This window comes from Astatotilapia calliptera, chromosome 15 (genome assembly GCF_900246225.1).
Source record: "Astatotilapia calliptera chromosome 15, fAstCal1.2, whole genome shotgun sequence".
Lineage (NCBI taxonomy): Eukaryota > Metazoa > Chordata > Actinopteri > Cichliformes > Cichlidae > Astatotilapia > Astatotilapia calliptera.
Genome location: NC_039316.1, coordinates 25,302,782 through 25,325,250, shown reverse-complemented (window position 1 = coordinate 25,325,250; position 22,469 = coordinate 25,302,782). Strand labels below are relative to the sequence as shown.

At 43.2% G+C, this 22,469-nt stretch overlaps 1 protein-coding gene across 2 annotated transcripts in view; it reads right to left on the bottom strand.

Moving 5' to 3' along the window:
- Positions 1-17,967, bottom strand: part of adgrg6 (adhesion G protein-coupled receptor G6) — a 102,633-nt gene extending 84,666 nt beyond the window's left edge. The window contains exons 1-3 of one of the 2 annotated variants that reach the window (XM_026143647.1): positions 17,841-17,967; positions 16,297-16,617; positions 7,306-7,406 (exon numbers count right to left, since the gene is read on the bottom strand). In XM_026143647.1, coding sequence (XP_025999432.1) covers positions 7,306-7,406; positions 16,297-16,298 — 103 coding nt within the window. In that variant the 5' untranslated portion in view covers positions 16,299-16,617; positions 17,841-17,967. The remainder of the gene's footprint in view (positions 1-7,305; positions 7,407-16,296; positions 16,618-17,840) is intronic. The other variant, XM_026143648.1, reaches the window with a different exon arrangement.
- Positions 17,968-22,469: the final 4,502 nt, after the last annotated feature.

Here is a 22,469-nt window from a genome sequence, read left to right as displayed (position 1 = left end):
CAGGAAGTCTGAGCATTATGTTGTCAAACGTTGTGGTCATACTGTGAGATCTGGGAACTGGAATCACAGTCAGAGTTGTGTTTGTAAGGTCGAGTGTAGATGCTCCGCTGTCAGGTCAGTGACCGAGCTGAGCAGCTAGGAAGGCGTGCTGCTTTTAGTTTTGGCAAGTGACAGAAAGCACATTTCTACAGCTTCTGGTTCCATCTCGATAAAGCCCCATGTTCACGTCATCAGATAAAAACAACTCAGCACTGTCTGTCAGCCTGTGCATTTCACTCAGGCTTCGTGTTTATCAGTAAGAAATGGGGAGATAATTGGTAAGAGCAACGTCCTGATGGGAGTTGCTCCGTGAAGCTGATACGTTGCATCATTTTCAGTCAGTGCAATACTTTGGTTCTGCAACAATAGTTGTACTGTGGTGCAGCACTCGGAAGACTTGCGCTCTGCTGAGTGTGTGGAAACTTCAGAGCTTCAGAACAAACAGCAGAATACATTTACTGGAACCTCACCAGACCCACAGCTACAGCGTTAGCTTGTGTTTGGAGGGCACAGCAACTTTAAACAGATTGGCATGTGACCCTTAACGGACTGACGTGTCAGAGAGGAGAAGGCCCCACGCTGCTGTCAGACCAAAGGTCTCTCTCTCTCTCTCTCCCCCTCGCTCGTTCTCTAATATTTACAGCTTCCTGTGTGATTGGTTCAGAGCTGCAGTTTATCAGCCGGTCAGCAGCAGCACACACATGTCGGTTATGTGTTTGTCACCAGAAGAACAGCGACCACCGCTAACCCCTGTGCACATGTGTGTGTGTGCTGTGGTTTAGGACTGCTGGGAACTTTACGAGTGTGTGAACCGCGCGGTTTGGCTTGCAGCTGCTGATGAGGTATGGAAAATGCATTAAATGTACTCTCTCCCCCCCCCTTCACCTCTTTCCTCTTGCTCGCCCCTCGCTTTTCTCTCTCGATCATCCGTCCCTCTGTCTCTCTCTCACTTGGAGTTTGAATTTTTCAGTTTAATGAGTGTTATTGGCAGAAACATGGAAAACATGGACAGCCAGCAGTTCCCTGCTCTCGGTCCTCCACTCCTGCATTTCTCCTTGAACACTGAAATCTAAGAAAAACACTCACATGGCCAAAAGTCTGTGGATGCCCCACTTTTCCCACGGCTGCCGTGCAAGAATTTGGCCAAACTTTGGTCCCATCCGATGCCACTGGCACCCAGAGCCGGCGCTGTCAGAGTAGTTTGAGCGTGCATGTTTGTCAAACCCTTGATAATAAGCTTGCAATGACTGTATGCAGTCTGTACTGGGTGCACGTTTCTGAGGAGACCCAGCGGTTGCAGCCATTTGTGCTTATTTTGACTCGTGAACTTGAAATATCTCTTTAAATGAAAATTAATCCATGTAATTTAATGCTGTAGAAAAACAAAGAAAATCCTTTCTCTCGACTCAGTTTACACGCCGTTATAGAACTACGTCCAGGTACAGTGCTCTAAGGCAAGCCACACTGATGAACATAAACAACTTTCATTTCTGCTGAGGTAACCTTCTGTCAACATTTCCAATGGAAATTAAATAAAAATAATAAAAACAGCAGAGTCGGGCTGACAGAGCCCAAACCTGCACAGATGAGTCTGTGGGCACCACCCACTACACCTTCATTCAGACACAAGCTCTGAAAAAAGCCATACAGTGAGGAGAAAAAGAAAATACACTAACAAACCAAGTTTCAATCAAACTGATCCTCTGAACAAATGAAGTAACCAGAAAGATACAAACGAAGCAAACAACCAACAAATGTTTGATTAGTTCATTGGCCAAAAGCTGAACAATCAGAGGAAAACATAACTGGATTACAGGAAAGTGTTGACAAACAGAGGATTGAATCAGAGTACAAAACACCAAAAAAAACCTTTCCAGAGCGCTCCTCTGTTTTTAAACAGAACCATAAAACCATGGAAAAATAACCAAACTAATCACTAAACACACATCATTAAACACAGCGGCTTTAATCTATAAAACGAAACTTTTTAAACTCCGTTAGGCTTCAGAACAGGTTTCTGGCCCAGTGTTGTCTAATTTGGCTCCAAATCGAACGTGAAACTGATTCCAGGAACCAAACCTCCCTCACACCACTCACAAACATTGGGTAGGTTAAAGTAAAAAACAAAAAGACGTCTGTAGGTGTTAGAGTAATGCCTGCGACAGAAAGACATGCATGGATGTGAGAGGATGAATTTCTGACCTCATGGGAATGAATGAATGAAAGCATCAGAGCATGATCGCTGCTGACATGCTCTCCACGGAATAAAAAATAAACCAGATGGAAAAGATATCTGACTGCAGGCTTCAGGAACATGGCGGGTGGTTCTCGTTAATGGAAGCATGAAGAAGAGGAGGCATGCTCCAACACAGACATGGAAAATATGAAAAAACAAAGTGGGATGAAGCGGGACGCAAACGATGGAAACTCGGGGAGAAGAAGAGACAAAATGAAAGATCACTGCTGTCAGATGAAAACGCTGCATCCCTGGGAATGCCGGTTTTCCCATAGTTTAAGCTTCGAAAGAATCTTTTACACGTGGCTCATTTCTTTATTCAGAGGAACGTAGAGCATGAGCACTCCCTCAAAAACGCAGCGTCTTTTCCCAACAGCAGCTGAACACAAAGAGAACATGAACAAAGCAAAGAAACACAAAACGGTCATGTCCACGAGCCTTTCACAATAAAAGGCATTTTCACAGGGAAAGGAAATGCAAGCAAGCCCCATGTTTAATTAAAATAATCACACAAACATCTGAAAATGACATTTAATGGATGATTTCATGTCATTAGAAGCACAGATTCATTGTAATTAAAGCAATTATCACAGAGCGAGCAGCTTTAATCAAGGAAAAACTTCACATTCATGTTCACTCCAAAGATTCAACGAGTGAACAAAATGAGACTGAGAGTGAAAGCAGACTTTACTCCGCTCTGAAACTCTGACATTTAATCATTGTGCAGTCGCTCTGACGGCTGCTGAGGGCCTTTTATCGTTTTGCTGTGTCAGAGGAAGAATTTTGTGCTGCGTTGCCCTCACAGCTGCGAGCGTTCAGGAAGTCCTCCACAAACACTGAATGATTCCGGTGTCAACTGGAGGAAGGGTGGTCAAAACACACACAAAGATCCATGTTTGTGTTCTACACCTGTGAGCACCTTAATGACATCAAACAGTCTTCACTGCCACACTTTCGTGTTTCAGCAGCGGTTTCGGTCTCAGGGAGGTTCTCTATGGTTGCAGCGACGTGCTACTGATGAACATAATGAGATTGAAATAATCTGTAGGTGCAGCTTCATTTTGATTCCTTGAGCTTTAGTTTCTCCTTTTCTATGTGTTTGCTGTTTTCTTGTTATGATTTACCAGTTTTATTTCATTATCTATGATTACTTTCAGCTGTGTTTCCTGTTCCCTTATTGCCTCCTGTATGCTTTAAAGCAGCGATGGGGAACTCCAGGCCTCAAGGGCCTGGAGGTTTTAGATGTGCGTTTGATCCAACACAGCTGATTTAAATGGCTAAATTACTCCTCAACATGTCTTGAATGCTGTGTCCGAATTTAGGGGAAGGATGCTCATAAGGACACTACCTACCTACGTCACAAGGTAGTGTCCTTAGATGGACAGGTAGTCAGGAAGTGAGCAGCTGTGGACAGCCCCCTTTTTTCTCCATAGAAACTTTATTGAACAAACAATGAGTATGCAACATAACAGATGGGCTGTGGACAGCCTTTTAGCCTTCAAGTCTGCCCTTACTTCCGTGTTTTTATGGTCACTAGCGCCACAACTCGAAAACTTTAAAATGGACCCAGAAATGTCGCTCCGTTTTTTTTGTACATTTGTAATTCTCGAGGAGCTAGAAAAACCTTATCGTCGTCGCCGGCACGTTTTGTAGCTTAGGCTCAACAGAGACAAACATATGCAGGTAAAATAAATTCCTTTAATCTACACACATTTAGGAATTACTCAGCTAATTACATGGATAATTGAATCATTGCCGGTGTTGTGCCAAAAAGTGCCTGCCAAAACTGATTTCCAATGTTTCCGTGTGTAATATCTTTATGTATGTTGGTAAATAGACTTCGGTGAACAGGGTTCACAAAGCGGTTATATAATTTAAAAATTACCTGTTTTTCAAGTGTCTTTATAACTCTGTGTTATTGTACCGACATTATAACCAATCTGATCTTTTTTGTCCACTTAGAGTATGTTTACAGAGCTGTTGATATATTTGTTGCGCTGTCTGCTGTCCACTTGACCAGATTACTCATAAAAAAATTTTTTTCAATGTCAACAACATTTTTTTTTGAACTGGATAAATAAAGGATATTTAAAAGTCTGCCAACAACTGATTGCAGCTTCTACCTTGTTACAGGAATGTTGTTTGTGGCTCAAGGTGACTTGATATCATTCACGAGGGATACATTTGACATGTGTTTCACGTATTATAGACCAACATGTTATTCATAGCAGTTTAAATACGAGCAATCAGTTTTTGGCAGACTATCATTTTTTGGCACAACACCAGTCATTCATACACATGTACTGTATTGTATAAAATATATAAACCAAAGGTCTTTGAAACTTATAGAATCTAATCTTTGGTTTCTTTTACATAGCACTTTATCAAACTGTTGTCTGCTACAGAGTTACAAGTATTATACTAATAATTTAGCATCCACCATCTCCTGCTTGCATATTTTTGAAAACATCTTAGTGGTGTGGCAGCCACGAGTGAGCCAGCCTGCAAACCCTGTGGATGGACAATGCAGTGGACAGTGGGAGGAAGCATCCTAAAGCTCTCTTTGCAGACCACCCTGTGTGATTCTCCACTCGCAGACCAGAAAAGACAAACTGCGGGTCTCAGTTGCAGCACCCCATCCATGTCTGATCTTGCTCGGGCAGATTCAGCAACACTGCCAGAGACTTCCTGTAATCTATTACAGTTGTGAAAGAAACCGTCCAGGAACAGGTCACTCAGATTAATCCTGTGTGAACAACTGAAAATATTGTTTTTTCATCTTTAAAACTGTTGTTTAATTCTTGTTTAAAGCTTTTTGTTATTTACTTTATTGCTATCAAATAAATATCCAAGTACTATTGTTCAAAGTTAGCATTATGTTCATACATGTTACAAATACCTGTAAATCAAATTGAGTTCAGTGACAATTACTGTTTTAATTAATTAATTTATTAATAACATAAAACCTCTACACTAATGCAACACATATAACAATGTAACAAATATATCCAAATAAATTAATTTCTTAATGCATAACTCATTTTGGAACTAATCTTTCTAGAAGTGAAAACAGTCTGTCCATCCTCTCCCTGCTCTCCTCTCCTCAGCCTCTGCATTTTCAGGAGAACGCTGCTAATAAAGTTACACAATTACACAGTACATTCACGTTTATTATTATATTTACAAGATACCACAGTTTTTGTCTTGGTTGGACCATTTTATGTGGTTGTATTTATCCGCGACACCTTAAAGGCTCCGTGTCTGACATAAACCAGTCTGTGGCGCAAAAAAGGTTGGGGACCGCTGCTGTGGGGTAATAGGACAGCATGAGGGTTAATAGGACCGTATTCATATGAATATGATGTGTAAATTGATTTATTCTTGTACCTCCACGCCATAGCGGCCCAATTCTTCACCCCAGTGAAGAGGTGATCGTTTTCTCCTCATTTTAATAAATTAAGTCGTTTGGTCTTTGTTCCCCATAACATGTCACCAATTAAAAAAAAATCTAAATTAGCTGTATGTAAGCGGCAATACATGAAAAACTGCGGGACCCACCATACAAGCTGGTTTACGGTTATTTAAATAAAAAAAAATTAAAAAAGTCTATGCAGATGCCCAAAGCTTAACAACACGACCGCTATAACAATTTAACTTTTGTACAACCAGATTTTCATATACTTACATTTGAAAGTGTTTTCTGCTCCCGCTTCGACCCCCGTCGTTATCAGAAACAAATCTCCTCTATGACCAGCAATGAATCCTGGGATATGGTAGGACACGAAGGATACATCGGACCCATCCTTAAAATTTGTGGAAAAGTAAGACGCATTTGTCGCCACATTTTGAGTACTCTTTGAATTCGGACAGCCTTCGTCGCGTTGCTGTGACGTCATTGCCTCCAAATATGGCATTTTAAGCATCCTTCCCCTGAATTCGGACACAACCAAAGTAATGAGGCCTGGTAATGAACAAATCATTTATTTCAGGTGTGTTGACCCAGGGTAATATCTAAAACCTGCAGGACACTGGCCCTTGAGGCCTGGAGTTCCCCACCCCTGCTTTAAAGCCTCAGGTTGCTGGTGTGCCTGTTCATGCCTAGTGTATCCACAGCCCCTTTGGACTATTGGGTCACCTGAATAAAGGTTTGTTTACTGTTAATTCATTCTGTACCTGAAACCAACATCGTGACATGAAGCCCATCCTCCCTGCACTAGCTCTGTGTTTATCAAAATCCTGGATCTAATCCTTCCCCCTACCTTTTTCTTTCTTTTCCCAGGTTGACACAAGCATGAAGTTTTATATATTGTATCTGTGTTCACGCTGTGAGGTTTTCTACTTTCAAATAGTAAAAAGAAAAATACAGCCTTCTGGGTCGTTTTGCCCCTCGCACCAAGGACTGCAGCTCAACTCTCAGATGGACCCGATGATTTTTACACTTCCTCGTATGTTAGCTCCAAAGTCGAGCTGACCGTAACTCAAAGAGGTGATGTTTGCATTCACATACACAAACAAATAAATTCAATTTTCATGATGGTTTCGTGTTTTGTCATCAGACGGCATCGCTCTGTAACTGAGAACACTGATGCCTGTTCCTGAGCCTCTCCTGCAGAGGTGACCTGCAGGCGTTTTCCTTGTGTTTTAAAGTGCGAGTGAACGTATTTGTCATGTTCTCCATGTGGGTGCTGCTGTGGCTGCAGTGGTGAACTCTTCAAAATATCCACGCTGCCCAATAACACAGCAAACATCACTAAAAACATGTCATCAGGAAGTAACCCAGTAACTCCAACTACTGCCTGAACACACACTGCAGTTGGAGTGTCTTCAGTATTCAGATGATTACGGTTTTATTCCTGCTCGCGGTTTAGGGGTTGAAGGTTTATTTATTAGAATATGTGTGATTTTTTTTTCCTGTCAGTGTGACAGCTGTGAGGGCAGCACGGCTTTCCTGCTTCAGTGAATAAATAAAAGTAAGATCTATTTGTCCTGGATTTTCCCATTCAGGCAGAGTTAAAACCATCGAGTCCTACCGTGTCTGTGCAGGGTCATCCACAGCAGAACCACCGGGACAACGTGACGAAGTCTCCACCTTCCTCCTCTTCCTCCTCCGCCTTCACCTCTAAAGGTCTCCCTGGAAAAGCAGACGAAGAAGGAAATTTTCAGCATAGTGCATTCCGACTTTTTCATATTCTGAACATGAATCCTGTTTTTCTTGGATGAAAACTCCACATTTTATGATTCATTTGCTCTCTGAACCATTTTCAACTTATTTGCTGTCATTTTTCAGTCCGAGCAACAGAAAAGCATCAGCGGGAACAAAGAGCCTTCCACTTCGCTCTAGAGTGGGTGGAGTGCAACTTCACCTGATGCAGATTTACAAAAAAGGAGCTTCAAATGCTTCTCACCAGTCACATTCAAATGTGTCCTGCAGCCCTGAAACTGACGAGAGACCTGTGAATAAACGAGTGACTGCAGATCACATGTGTTTGCGTGTCAGACAATCACACCCCCGGGGAACCAATCAAACTGCTCCAATGCAGAGAGAAGCTAATGAGAGGACTTGTTGTATCAAAGAGTTTCACTTCAGCAAAGTGAAGCAGCTTTAAAGCAAATTCAAATCTTATCTCAGTTCATTCATTAAGTTTTCCGCAACAATGGCTCAGGACCTATTAAGGGTCACAGAGGGCACAGGAACAAGCCCGACCTATGGAGACCCCATCGACAACACACAGAACAAAAGCATCAGCTGACGTCCACGCCCCAACGGGTCGGAGGTGTTATAGAGGAGTGAGAGTTCATGAGAAGACTGAAGGTAGTTATCCCAACAGGACTGACTTCTATCCTTCAAGGAAATGTTTAAATAAAGCCGACATCAGTGGGTTAAACTGTTTATATTACATATCTTCAGTCAGGTACCCATACTCTAGGCTTGCTCTCTGTGGCATTCTTTGCAGCATAACATTATTCAAAATCAAATTTAATATAATCAAAGAGTCACTTGATTTGCAACTTAATGAAAAACTGTGGAAAGTCTCCAAATTAAAAAAAAGTCCAATAACACATCTGAATGTGTCCGTTTGGGAGTATTTCAGTCCCACACAGGGATCCAAACTAGTCAGCCACATTCAGGAAGATGTTCCAGGCACAGCGTCAGCACACCTTTGTTTCATGTTTTATTCACCCATCAGCTGGATCCTGCCAATCTATCACACACACACAAACACACACATCCACTGTCAGCCATCTGACACCTCTTATTTTCCTGACGGCTGTGAGGTCGGGACACTTTTATCTCAGCACAGATGAAACCAAAAGGTCGAGCGAGGCTGTCATCTATACTTTATCAGGGTTAACCATCCAGTGATCCAAATCTCAAAGGCCTCTGGGAGGAACAGCGATGTGGAGACCCAGCTCGTCTCTTCCTGATTTAGTCTCTTCCTGCAGTTGAAACGAATGTTTACAGTACTCACACACACACACACATCGGGCGGGGGTATCTAATTGACATAACGCTTTCCCTAGCCCCTTACCCTAATCCTAACCATGAAAAATGAATGCCTAACCCTAACCAAACTGTAACCCTGCCACTGAAACCACATTTTGAGTCTCAAAAATGCCTTCAAACCAGGATTTTGATCCCCATAATCGCTGTTGGTAACACACACACACGTACACACACACACATGTATACACACACAGCAGTGCAGGATGCTGAAACCACAGTTACAAAGGTTTTCTACCAAAGTCCTTTCCAGTTATTTTCCACAGACACACACAGTGGGTTTGTGGAGGTTTTGTTTGTCGCCTGTGTATAAATTATAAATAGTAATAAATACCCGCAGCATCACACAGACAGTCTGCTTATTAAAAGCAGGATCTTATAATCTGCTCCTTCCACATATCCAACTCCAGGTTTGCTTGAATCACTGCTAATGAAGTTTCTCTGGATAATTCCTCACTTAATCAATTATTATTAATTATTAAGAAGGCTGATAATTAACTACTCTCATTATTAATATGTATATTAATATGTATTTATTTGTTTATTTTTGTTTACGATCTACCAAAATATCCTACTGCTGTTTTTTTGAATAACTTGAATAACTTTTAATGCACCTGGGCTCAGCAGACAGAGGGCCAAGTGGCAGATGACAGAAAACATGAAATTACAGCGGTTTCAAGGAAGGAAGTGACATCATCTGTGCACTATGTGCTTAACGCAGTGAAGTGAATCTAAAGGTTGTTTTCGGTGTCTCGGACGGTCCCTCATGACTCTGGCTGAGTTGATTTGATTGTATTTTGTTGTCTCTGTTGTCAGGAGACTGTAAAATGCAGAGAAGTGACAGCTGTGCTAAAAACTGAGCAAGAGCATAAACTCGGCTCCTCTTTCATGGTTACTGAGTTATAAGATCACGTAATACTAAACTATGAATCACAGCAAAAATGACCCGAAGACCGAGAAAAGTTGTTCACAGCTTAAAAATTCCGAATGTCTTTAAGTTTCAGAAGAAACCACGGCATCTCCACAACAGCCTTCAGGTTGTTCTCTCAGCTGTTCATTAACCCATTGGACACTTAACGGCTGGGACTGCTGGGATCTTTTTGTGGCTCATATTTATCAAAAACACTTAAGAAAGGTATGGCCCCCAGGTCCTTGTGTTTTCCTACCAACTCCATGATGTTAAGACCAGAGCTGTGTGGGAGCGAGTCCTTGTGTTTCTATTGATACTGCATGTATCTGCCAGTGATTGGTGAATTCCTTGAACAGGCCAAAGCCGCCCAAGATACACCCACCGCACTCCTATATATGCTTGCCATGACGGCACATGTAGCCAGCATCCTCCTGAACTTCACTCAGGCAGTACTGCCACATCTGCACCGATCCAGGAGGTAGAAGTGAAGAAGGTTAGCATATTTAATGATAATGGCACACACACACACTTTGTACTGTGTGGTCATTTTGGCGAAGACCAACATGTGGCTAGCAAACCTAGCATGGTCTCTAGAACAGCTTGATGATCAGAAATATATGAAGCCTGCATGGCACTTCATTCACTCTGTGACTGAACTGATTAGGACTTTGGTATTGATATCCATCCCTGTGCGAATCCAGAAAGAGTACGCTGTGAAAAGCCTCGATCACATGGTTGATCCCAGCTACTTCAAAGTTTCCTCGTCTGTCTGTGCACAACCAAAGACAAATTTTTTCTCACGACAAATTTGGCCGTTGATGTTTCCAAAGGTCCAGAATAATGTGGACCTGAGCTGTGCCGAAGCTACACATTCAGTGAATATTCAACGGTTTAACGCAGCAAAGTTTTCTCGTCGTCACCCTGTCTGAGCTTAAACTGCTAAGTCCTCATGCTGAAACAAAGTCACGTCTCTATGTGCGAGGCAGCAGATGGCCTCAGCGGTGTGTTTGAACAACTTTACATGGCAGCTGCACACTTCCTCTGTCTCCGCAGATCAAACCAGTGAATTATTCAACACACTAGGAAGAAATGAAAATTGTACAAGGTAGAGAAAGCAAAAAGACGAGCAGAAACATTTCGGTCTCTGGGAACTTTTAATTAGAATTTTTTTCATCATTTGATGCAAACTTGGCCGTCCTACTACTGGGAACAGTTCCTGCATCATAAATATTTAGAGCAGAGAGAACAGAGCTCGATTTTAATTTCATTGTTCAGCTTTGTTGTGTCCAGTGCTGCAAATTCATGCAGCTCCTGACATTAAAGAAAACTCGCCTCTTTGTCAAGTCATGCGTCTTGTTTTCTCGGTCCTCCTCCTCCCAGCTCCATCTCCGCTGTGGAAATGGGAGTGAATGACAAGAAGAGCGAGGTCAGCGAGCAAGGCGGTAGACATGACCACATAAAGGCGGCGATTCATGTGTCTGCAGCGCTGGATGGCAGCCTGCAAACCCCTGTTTCAAGCCAGGCATTCTGTGGCCCAGAGGTTATTCTGAGGGTTTCACTGCAGAACAACTGAGAAAATCACCTTTCACTGCAGGAAAAGGAGCTCTGACATGACTCGGCAACACAAACCTTCTCTGCCCAACCCCTCTGCACAAGCAGGAACACCTTTGTGACTCACCCTCAAGTTCATTTACATTGAAGGTTAATAACCTGGACATGAGTGAGAAAACAAGCCTGACAGATGTTTTTCATTAAAATTGATTTCTATTAATTACAACCAACTACATTTTACTCAAACTGCTCATGTTTGACACACAAGAATCAAAGAAAACTTTCCGACATCACGCTGAACATTTTCTGTCAGCGTCACCTCATTCTTTGTATTTCTTATCTTGTTGCTGTTTAACTTCTCTTTCTGGTCTAATTAACAAACCAACGGTGTCAACTGCTTCCTGATTGGACCCTACCACAGATGCATTACTGAAGAATTTGCCTTTATGTCATCACTAAATCAGTGCAGTCACTAAAAACACAAAATAAACTGTGTCTTTTACCTGCTGTCGCTGAAGCCTAGAGAGAGGCTCAGCTTCCAAAATCTGCTCGGTTACATGCCGGAAAGGGCTGATGTTTAAATGTAAATATGTGTAAGAGACCAGTCTCCCCACTGCTGCTGCGTCAACTACTGCATTACACACCATCACCAGAAGCTGCATCCTGCAACAACTTTAACAGACCTAATTCAGTAGGGTTTTATGTTATAGTAGCTAAGTATAGTAGCTAAGACAGAAAACACCGAACTCTGAGAAAAAATACTTCACCATCATCAGCGTAGATCAACAGCAGGAAACTACACTGCTGAAAGCTTACGGCTGAAGCCCCGCCTCTATGTGTTTTACAGTTTTTAAAGCTGAGCAGAGAGTTACTCTGTATTATGGACACGTGAGTTGAAAATAGAATTGCGCCTCCGGATGGAGAGTGATGGGGATGTCATCGATACTGACGACATTATTGATTCTGATTAAAATCCTGAAAACAGGATAGAAAAGGCTTGAATGTGACTCAGGTGTGCAAAAACTTCACTAGCATGAAATTATCCATCTCTAACTGCCACATAAGCATGCCAGTGGGCAAGCCTTCATCCTTTTAATTAACCTCTTATCCAGTTTAGGGCTGCAGGGGTGCTGTTGTGGGGTATGCAGTCCTTAAAAACACTCCTCTGAGACCCAAACACCTTTCAGACATCATGTAAGACAAAGTCTGGATCTGTGTGAAGACCTTTCTGTAAGTCAGAGAAAGAAGTATGGATTCTCTTATGAAGTAAGAGAAGGTAAACAGGGACAAACTGTTTGACTCTGTAGATGAGTGTATTATATTCTAGAGATGTTAATCTAAGATATTTGTGCTCTTTCTTCTTCTGCGTTGGCGTGGCGCTCAGATTTCTGTGTCGTGCATGTGTAATCAGTCTGTTAAACAGGCGCACTTGTTTTCTATTCTGTCGGCTTTGGGGGTGGAGAACAAAGTCATTCAGGATTAAATCTCCATAGCAGCACTCGTCTCGCTGCAGTATCCCAATATTAACAATTCTTCAAACTTGGTGGAGGTCTGAAGCCCACACAGGAACCTGTCCTTTCAACACTGCAGCCAAGTTCTTGTCACGCACACGGTTGTAAATCTAATTTATTGTGAGAAACTGCTCTAACTGCCCTCCTCAAACATGTGTACAGAAGATCAGCTAGAGCTGCCTGACGCTTGATTTATGGCCCATTGTTGTGTCCGTCTGACCAGCCTGCATGGAGAGGACGACGCACACTGAGACGCACTTAAACGCAGTCCTCCAGCAGAACAAGAGCATGACGCCTCTGAGTGATGACGCTTTGCATATTTTGAACTCCAATTGGCTGAAATTTTAGCCTGAAGCAAAAGGGAAATGACCACAGCAGAGATGACTGTGAAAAGGAAGAGCTGCCGAAAACATCAGCGCTGCCCGCAAGCGCAGATGCAACGCGCTGACCGGAAACAATGCCCTCCAATGTGGAGCCGTTATTTCTGACACAGACGCTCTTTGTCTGCTGTGAAGACGGCAGAGGCGAAGCTAAACGCACCAACAGCAGCACGGACCAGAGGACACACAATTCAGGCTGTGCAACACAAGTGTGACAACAACAGGTGGACGATACCTGTGAAGGAACCACGGGGTGACCAGGGTGACATGTTTAGCAGTTTTTAATCCAGCGATGACATATTTATTTATTTATTTTATTTACAACAAAAATGGGTAGCTCTTAACTCTCAGAATTTACTGCTTCATTTTCTTTGTGTAGTTTCCATCATATTCAACCAATATGCTTCACTCTTTAATAATGGCATTCATAGGATATTCAGAAAACTTGACCTCTGACCTTGAGGTCACTGATATTCAAAATCATCATGAGATTTTTAGTAAACGGACAACAACATGGCGTGTCTGATATTCCCTTTGCTTTTAGCTCCGCTTTGGTCTCTGCTCGCTCCTGGAAGCTGCGCTGTTTGATCAGCTGCACTGCAGTGATGTCTCTCTGCTTTATGCAAACACGTACAGATGCAATGGAAATGTGCCGCAAAACCAAAAATAGGGCCTAAAGCACACTAAATGTTCCAAAGATCTGTCAGCTCGGTGCTGATCCTCAGGGGGCTCCATGCTGGTGACTGATTCTGCTGTTGTATTTTAAGCACAATCACAGCACTTAGTGTGGACAGCTAAAAAAAACCTACGCTGCTCATTCACAGCATGGAGCCCTTTTTTGACATTATGACTGTTGTTAATTACTGGAAGGCATAAAAACATGTTTTTGGAAGTGGAAGAGTTTTAAGATGTCCAAATGAATTTCACACATGATGAGCTCATCTTCATAACTCGGTGTAAACAGCTCATTATGATTTATTAGGCACCAGCATAACATTTTAAATGAAATTAGCCTTCAGTGCCGAATCCGTCTTTGACTCGGTCCACTGACACAAGTACTCATCACAGGGCTTTATTTTTTCCTGTTTTTTAATGCATGTGTGCATATAGCAGTTTCTAGGGTTTAAAAAAAGGAAGCGACTTAAACCTGTATTCTTTCTCATGACCAGCAGGGGGCGACACCTCTTCCTGCACAAAGAAGTCTGTCGGAAAACAAGCCTCCCAGTCTCACCTGGGACCTCGTTAAACACCTTCCCTGTGACTTTACTGTTCCACTCACTCATTTTCACTTTTATTATATAAATCACAATGCTTAGTTTGTAAAAGTTTGTGCGCCCGTTTCACGACGAAAAGGGGAAACGAGGCGAGCGCCTCTTTCTTATCCTACCAAATGTCACCAGGCTCAGACTCACGGTGCAGGTGGAGAGATCAGATCTTCCCCTTTAGCTTAATTAAAGCACATTCCTCTCTGCTACGCCTGACCGCGAGCTCGTTCTCGCTTATCGCCGCCGTCTGGATTTCATTCTGTTTGAACATAACTTTCATTTTAATATGTACATGTATCAGGGCTCCTCAGTACACCTGGAGGATTGGTAACTTCACCTCACACACAGACACACACTTCCCGTCAGCAGAATGTCATTTGACGTCACCTCGCGCCTCCGTTTAAAGGCGGCCTGTTCGGCGCTTCACCTTCTGGGACCCTTGGTGTGTTTTTGGCCGTATCGCCTTCGCAGGTTGCGTAACACCTGGCAGTAAACAAGACCCTAAACAAGACGCTCTTTGATAAAGTCAGAACTCGATAAAGAGGAATCCTCTCCCTGCAGGGGACTGCGGAGGCTCTGAGGACCTGTGAGGATGCATCTTTCATTTCCTCGAACATCACTGATTGGTTCTGGAGTCACCGCCGTCCCATCTTCACAATGAAACACGTTACTAAGGCACAAAGCCTCCACAGCTCCTGTCATGCTGTGACACACAAACATGACCCACACCAACAGCATGCTGATGCAGCGGTCACCATGCTCGCCTCTCTGGGTTCAAATCCAGCCCGGGGCCTTTCTGTGGGGTTGGGATACCCACTGACTGTAAATGCCCCTCGGGTCTCTCTGCGTTAGCCCTGCCACAGACTGGTGACCTGTCCAGGTGGACTGGGAGCTGGGATAAGCTGCATGGACAGACAGCATCATCTGAAAAACAAACTACTTCACTGACTGAGCCGGCAAACAGAAACTTTCTACACGGTGCCTCCAGGGTCTTTTGGTGCGTTTTGCTTTCATAACGTGTGCGCTGTCAGACTCACACGCACACCTGCACATATGAAGCACGGGTGCTTATTTCACTCTACATAACACAAAAAAGTCCACAAAGTAATCAAAGACTCTTCACAGACTAATCTTTTATAAACTGTGGTAATTTAAAAGCAGTTTTATTAAAGAAAAACAAAGTTTCCGTTTTGGTTCCAGTCACGTTTCTACACTTTTCCATGGGACTCTGTTCACAGTCCGAGATTTTCTGATTCCTAAACAAGATCTTAGTCCAGTTTATAATGATCGATCTAAGAATTGAACTAGTTGAAGTATAATCGAGGTGTTTTAACTGTTTAAGCCAAGGTTTAAACCCGGGACTGTCCCAGCTGTGCTCGCAGAGTTTTTACATGTTTCAAACATCACGTCTTGTTCCTCACAGGACTCAAGTTACGTGCTAGACCTGAAGAGCTCTGATATATTAGGCCTGTGTAGTCTGAACTCAGGGTTTCAGACAAAAGACAAAAGAAAAGAACCCAGAGGAGTCTGTGCGCTTTCTACACACACTGACCCGCTCCCGCGCGCACTCCGTCTCTATCACCATAAACATGTGCACACATCTGCAGTCAGCAGCATCATGGAAACAGATCTGCTCATTTTCCACAGGAGAACTCAGCTCAAAGAAAAGCACACATGATTTTCCTCATTAACGGCGCGTCCATCAGAGCTGAAGACTCAGCTAACCAGGAGCCTCTCCACGGAGGCTGCTGTGGATCCACTCTGTGGATGTCCCACAAACGGGAGGCAAAAACACAGAAACACTCAAAGTGAGTCTCTGAGAAGCTTTCAGAGCAAACACCAGACAGCAAACCCATCCTACACGAGTCTGCAGCTGAAACAGCCTCACACTTTGTGACTTACATGTTTCACTGGAGCGGCAGCTGGTTCCCCCGCAGGATCATTCTCCCTGTCCGGTGTCCGAGGGAAGGTCTTCTTTCCTCCTCTTTCTTTTCTCCCTTTTTTCCTCTTTCCCTTTTTCTTTCTCTGCTTTCCAGTTTTTTCTCGCGCTGAAAGTTTTCAGACTCCAAATCAGCAAATCCAGAATGCGCCCAGGACGCGCAAAAGTCTCCAAAGTTTAGAGAGTGAGAGGGAGGGCGATGCAGAGAGAGAGGCGGGGAGAGCGAGGGGTGACTCGCTTTCCTGACCCGGACTGCCCGGCGAAGGAGCGCGAAGACGTTTCAGCTGAGGAAAAACACAAGCACGGGCTTTTACTTCAGCTCAGGCTGGAATTTATACGATTAATCTTCCGCCCAAACCATCAAAATAAAAGCTGTCTGACAGAACAAACAGAACAATCAGCTGTCACACTGAGCACGGCCCCACCCGCAGGTCTCACCTGCTGGAGCAGATCCTGGAAAATAAAGTACAGAGGAGACCATCAGGCTTTTATTGTGAAAAACACACTGCGCGCGCGCGTCATCCACAGGTGGTTCACACATAACAACAACATGAGAAAATAAAAATAAGAAATCTGTCTGTTACACAAACAGGTGACCTCTGACCCCTGAGACTCAGCTGATCATCAGTGCCATGGTAACAGGAGCCTCATCCTGCCTGTGAGCTTCAGGGCTGTGTGTGTGTAGATGTTCCCTCAGTGTTGGCTAGCTCAGTTCCATCTATTTCTTTGTTCCTGACAACTTTTAAAGTATTTTAATTCTGCTTGATGTCATTTCCAGCCACGCATCAATTTCAGAGCTGACCGCTCATTTTAAACCAATGTTTCGGTGATGAGGTTAGAGTTTGTGCTCCAAACAGCCAGGCGCATAGTTTTTTTTTTTTTTTGCTCTTGGGTCCATATGAGATCACAGAGGGCGAACTGAGCAAGCAGACGACACAGCGTTCATTTCTGCATTTTCACTTATTCGTTAATGACTTGCAGATAAATGCTGCTCATTACCAGCATGCATTGTGATTACTCGCCCTTCAGTGGTCAGAATGTTCTTGGTCAAGGGAGGACAAGGAGCGCGTGCAGATGAGTGGAAACAAAGAGCTGCACGCTGCATCTCATTTGCCTCTAAATGTCAATCAAGACGAACTTCCTGCCTGATAAGAAGTTCGGGAGCTGCACGGATTTGCATTCTGCTGGAAAAACTCCTGAGGGAGGAGATCCCTGAGGGCCAGGAAACGCGTCTGATGGAGTCGGCGCACAGACATGATGACGCCTGACGCAGCAGCAGGTAACCGCCCTGTCCTGCTCCCAGCTGCATCCTCACTGAACCAAATTGGACCCACATGAGTCAAAGAACTCCATCTGCTCTGCCCACTCTTTCTAAAATGTTCTCTTAAACGTGCTCCGAACTCGAGTTCATACCACAGATTTTTCACACAGTTTGAGTCTCAGTGGTCTTTAGCTCTGGTAAAACGTTTTCATGCTGTAGTTCCTGCTGCACAAGCGTACACTTTACCTGTGTTGGTACTAGACTTTGTTCCAAAGGTCGGCGGAAGCTGAAGGTGTAAAAGGCACAAACACCTGTCAGGCCCAAATTTAAAGCTTTAACAGGATCAAAACAGGTGAGTTTAAAAAAAAAATGTTCTCAGATATTTCTGCCATGAAGCTGGGAGTCTGGAGGGCGCCTCAGGTGGACATTAGAGGAACTGCAGCACACCCATCTGGCCCTACTGGCTTTACGTTTCAGTCCTGGAGGTCTCACGTCGACAAATATCTACAACAGCGACTCACAGCTTTCAAAGTGGAGCCCTCTTATGAAAACATCAGCTTCGGGCTCACAAACTCATGCTGCCGTTTAATGAAGTAAGAAAGTTTTCTGAGAGCAAAGAGACAGAGAGAAAAAACCGTGAAAAAGGAGCAGGCTTATATAATATTAATAAAAAGGAAACAGTTTGTTCCTGGCAGATCCACCAGAAGAATAAAAGCACTTTTATGACAGAGGACAGAACAAGAAGTACAGTGACTGGAATCGGCATGAAAATTTAAAAACGAGTCTTTCAGGCTTCAGTCTGTTTGTCTTCCAAATATAGAAGCAGCAATGCTTCAATACAGAGAGATTTAAAAAAAGCAGATGAAGACATATGAACAAGGAATGAGGAGGATGCACTGATCACAGGTCTGATTCTTTCCGAATCTTCATAATAATCAACAACATGCTGAAACAATAACGATCTCGGCATTTAAGACTTTTCAGGTTTGAGGAACTTCACCTTCAATTTTTACCATTAAAGAAAAAACTCAGTGACTCAGTGTTTTATCAGAATGATGATTAGTTTGATAGAGAAGTGCATTTATGTCTGATGATTAAAGCGTACTTTCATCTCTCACCCTGTCTCCCCGTCTAAAACAAAACTCACTCTTCTCTTCCAGTGACAATCTTTATTCGTGGAGTAAGTAAAGTAAAACAATCGGTCCTCCAGCTTTAGTGATCTAACATACAGGAGGCCTCTCTAATAAATCTTAGAGGAAGCGGCTAAGGCAGGTTTATGTTGACATAGAGGAACTCTTCCTGTTATAAAGAAGCCGGTGATTCAGGTTCTGGAGCAGCTGTGGGTAAATCAGACCGTTTGAAACAGAAATCAAAACAGCGTCTGCTTAAAGCAGGGGTGGGGAACTCCAGGCCTCAAGGGTCAGTGTCCTGCAGGTTTTAGATATCACCCTGGGTCAACACACCTGAATGAAATTGTTCTCCACCCTTTCCTTTACCTACCAGACCCTTGTACCGCAGGATTAACCTGAGTGTCCCAGTCCTGGACGTTTTTTTTTGTTTGTTTGTTTTTTTTTAACCGGGAGGATCCCAGGCTGGATTGTTGTTGATGCATTATAAATACTCTTGTTTTATAGTTATTGTTATTTACTTTCTTCTCATCAAATAAATATCCATGTAAAATTGTTCGTGTTATGTTCATACATGTTAAAAATACCTGCAAATAAAATGAGTTCAGTGACAATTACTGTTTGTTTTAATCAAATTATTGATAACACAAAAGTTAAACTAATGCAACACATATAACAACATAACGAATATATTCAAATAAATACATTTCTTCATGCATAACTCATTTTGGAACGAATCTTTCAAGAATTGAAAACAGTCTGTCCATCCTTTCCCTGCTCTCTTGCGCTCTCCTCTCCTCAGCCTCTCTTTGCTGCCTCATGTCCTTTCTGATGAGGTCTAGCAGCTCATCATCCCTGTGTCTTTTCCTCTTTCTCCTTGTTGTGGGTGGCTGACTCACTTCCTCATCACTTTCGTTTTGGTCACCCACTGCTGAAATTAGGACAGGAGGCCTAATGGAAAGCCTTTGTCCTATCACCTATCACATTCATGAGGACACTCCAGTGCCAAGTACCAACAGTGAGCTTCCCACTGACTCCCTCTCCTGCGCCTGGATACTTGCAATCCTAAAGGCAGAGGAAATCAAAAAAGACAGTAGACAAATAAAAACAACACAACGACTCTTAGTAATTGCACATTTATTAATGTGCGTTCTTAAGAATTATCTTCTTGATAACACGCATACATACTTTGTATTTTTCTTTAAGATTTCCCATTTCTTTCTGGCCTGCAAAGGGGTGACTTTCCCCTGCAGGTCCAGCTTCTCCAGAACTGCCCTGATCACACTCAAAAAATAAGAGAAGACAAAAAACCATGGCAACTATGTTAATCTGTAAATCCAAAAGTTTTCACAGCAGAACACAAGAGCTGTGAAATCTGGACATCACAGGTTCTGTACAGCATGAGGGTTAATAAAACTGTACTCATATGAATATGATGTGTAAATTGATTTATTCATGTACCTCCAATGCCACAGTGGCCAAATTCTTCACCCCAGTGAAGAGGTGATGATTTTCTCCTCTCATTTTAATAAACTGAGCCATTTGGTCTTTGTTCCCTAAAACTCATCACCAAAAGGTTAATTTGAAAAAATAAAATAAATAAAATAAATAAAAATTAGCTGTATGTAAGTGGCAATACATGAAAAACTGCAGGACCCACCATACATGCTAGTTTACGCGCAATTTTTACGAAGATTATTTTAATTACACAATAACCATAAGCAAATGCCAAAGCCTAACAACACAACTGCTACTAAAATGTAACTTTTGTACCACCAGACTTTCTTATACTTACATTGAAAAGTGCATTCCTCTCCCGCATTAACTCCCGCTTCGACAGCAATTGTTATGAGAAAAATTCTCCTGTATGACCCGCAATGAATCCTGGGATATGGCTGGCCACAAAGGATACACCTGACCCATCTTTCAAATCTGGGGAAATGAAAGATGCATTTGTTGCCACATTTGGAGGACTCCTCAAATTTGGACAGCCTTCGTCGCATCGCTGTGATGTAAATGCCTACAAATGCGGCCATCGAAGCATGCTACCCCTGAATGGAGACAACCGTTGAGGAGGTAATTTAGCCATTTAAATCAGCTGTGTTGGATCAAGGACACCAGCCCTTGAGTTCCTCACCCCTGGCTTAAAGATGTATTCTCCCATTTGTCCACCAAGGCGTCCTCCCTGCGCCAACTCTGTGGCTCTAAAAGTTTTCACTTCTAATTTCCAGAGAAAAGGTTGTGGAGACATGAACATTTAACTGTGACAGGTTAAGCTGGACATAACTCAGAGATTAGTATAGGTAGACATGCTGAAGTTTTGACGATAAGCTGGGACGCCTCACCTCTGACCGTCCCCGGCTGGTTCCTTTGGACTCTGCAGAAAACATCGTTGTGAAGCAAAGTGAAACCATGTGTGGCCACATGACACAGGAAACCCATCCATAACAGCCTCAGCGAGTCCTCAGGAGGATTTCTCAGAAAGGAGAGACTGACCAGAATCAAACACTGGTTCAGTCTTCAGGACGAACCCTTCTCAGCAGTTGTGGCTTTGCAACACGATCTGCTTTACCACAGATGCTCTATGTCAAATTAAATTGTGTTGGGCACCGCTTTAACCCAGACGTCTCAAACTTGAATGTGTCTGCTTCATCACAGGAAGCTACTTTCCTTAGTGCTGCAGTCACAGTTGAGAAAGTGGCTGCTGACTGCTACAGGCCCTGAATCATTTTACCTGAGCACGGACGAACTCGTAGTCTTGTAGCCGCTAAAGATCTCCAACCACTCAGTTTTTGTCGTCTTGGTGTGTCACTGTAGCAACAAGATGGAGTCAGTATTGGTAATTCTATGAAATCTGCCTACAATAATAGTTAACCATGACAAATCAGCAGACATCACAGGTCCTCTACACAGTGACATCGTTTTTTTACCTGCAAAATGGAAAAATGAAAGTATCACCAGAACCCAACCAGCTGCAGCGCTTCCGACAATCCAGTCCTGTAGGAAGACGTGTTGAGGACGAGTTGGACTCATCGATGCAGAATCATTTTCATTACTATCTGCCTGCATCTATAAATGAGCTGAGAGTGACATCATCAGTCCCACCAGGAGACCTGTCTGATCAGCACAGGATTGAAAATGAGTAGAGTGTTGCTACTAATATGAAAAAAATCAAAGCAATCATCTTCCTACTTGCAGGAAGTTGTGGTCTTATTTTTACTCTGCTGTTACCGAGCCGTGAATTATTCCTCATTTTCTTCGCTGTAGATTTGTGGTCAATATTTAGACGTGTCCTCGAACCTGTGAGCGGACATGAACCTGTGGTTGGTCTGCAGCCCTTTGGAGCGGGTGTTTGGAGTCGTTATTCAGTCACCGGCAGCAGATTAAAAGACCTACGCTGTTGAGTTGTGTTGCTGCTCTTTGTGATGGTTAGCTAAATGAGACTAATAGTAGAAGAAGCCGAGAGCTGCTGCCTCCTTTTGAAGAAATGGGTCCTCCCCGAGGGGCGGCTCAGAGACGACCACAGAGCACCGTCTGCAGGCTTCGAGGGTTTTCCTTCAGTGTTGGAGGATCTTTACAGCGCTGAGCTAATAGCAGGCTCCATCTGGTCCTACTATAAAGATGCAGATTTCATTAACATGGAGCTCATTCTGCTGCACGTCTGTTGGGCTTGAGCTACACATGCTTTCATTTCCAACACAGTGACATCAGTTATGAATAAAACACAAACAGGAAGAATCAACACTGC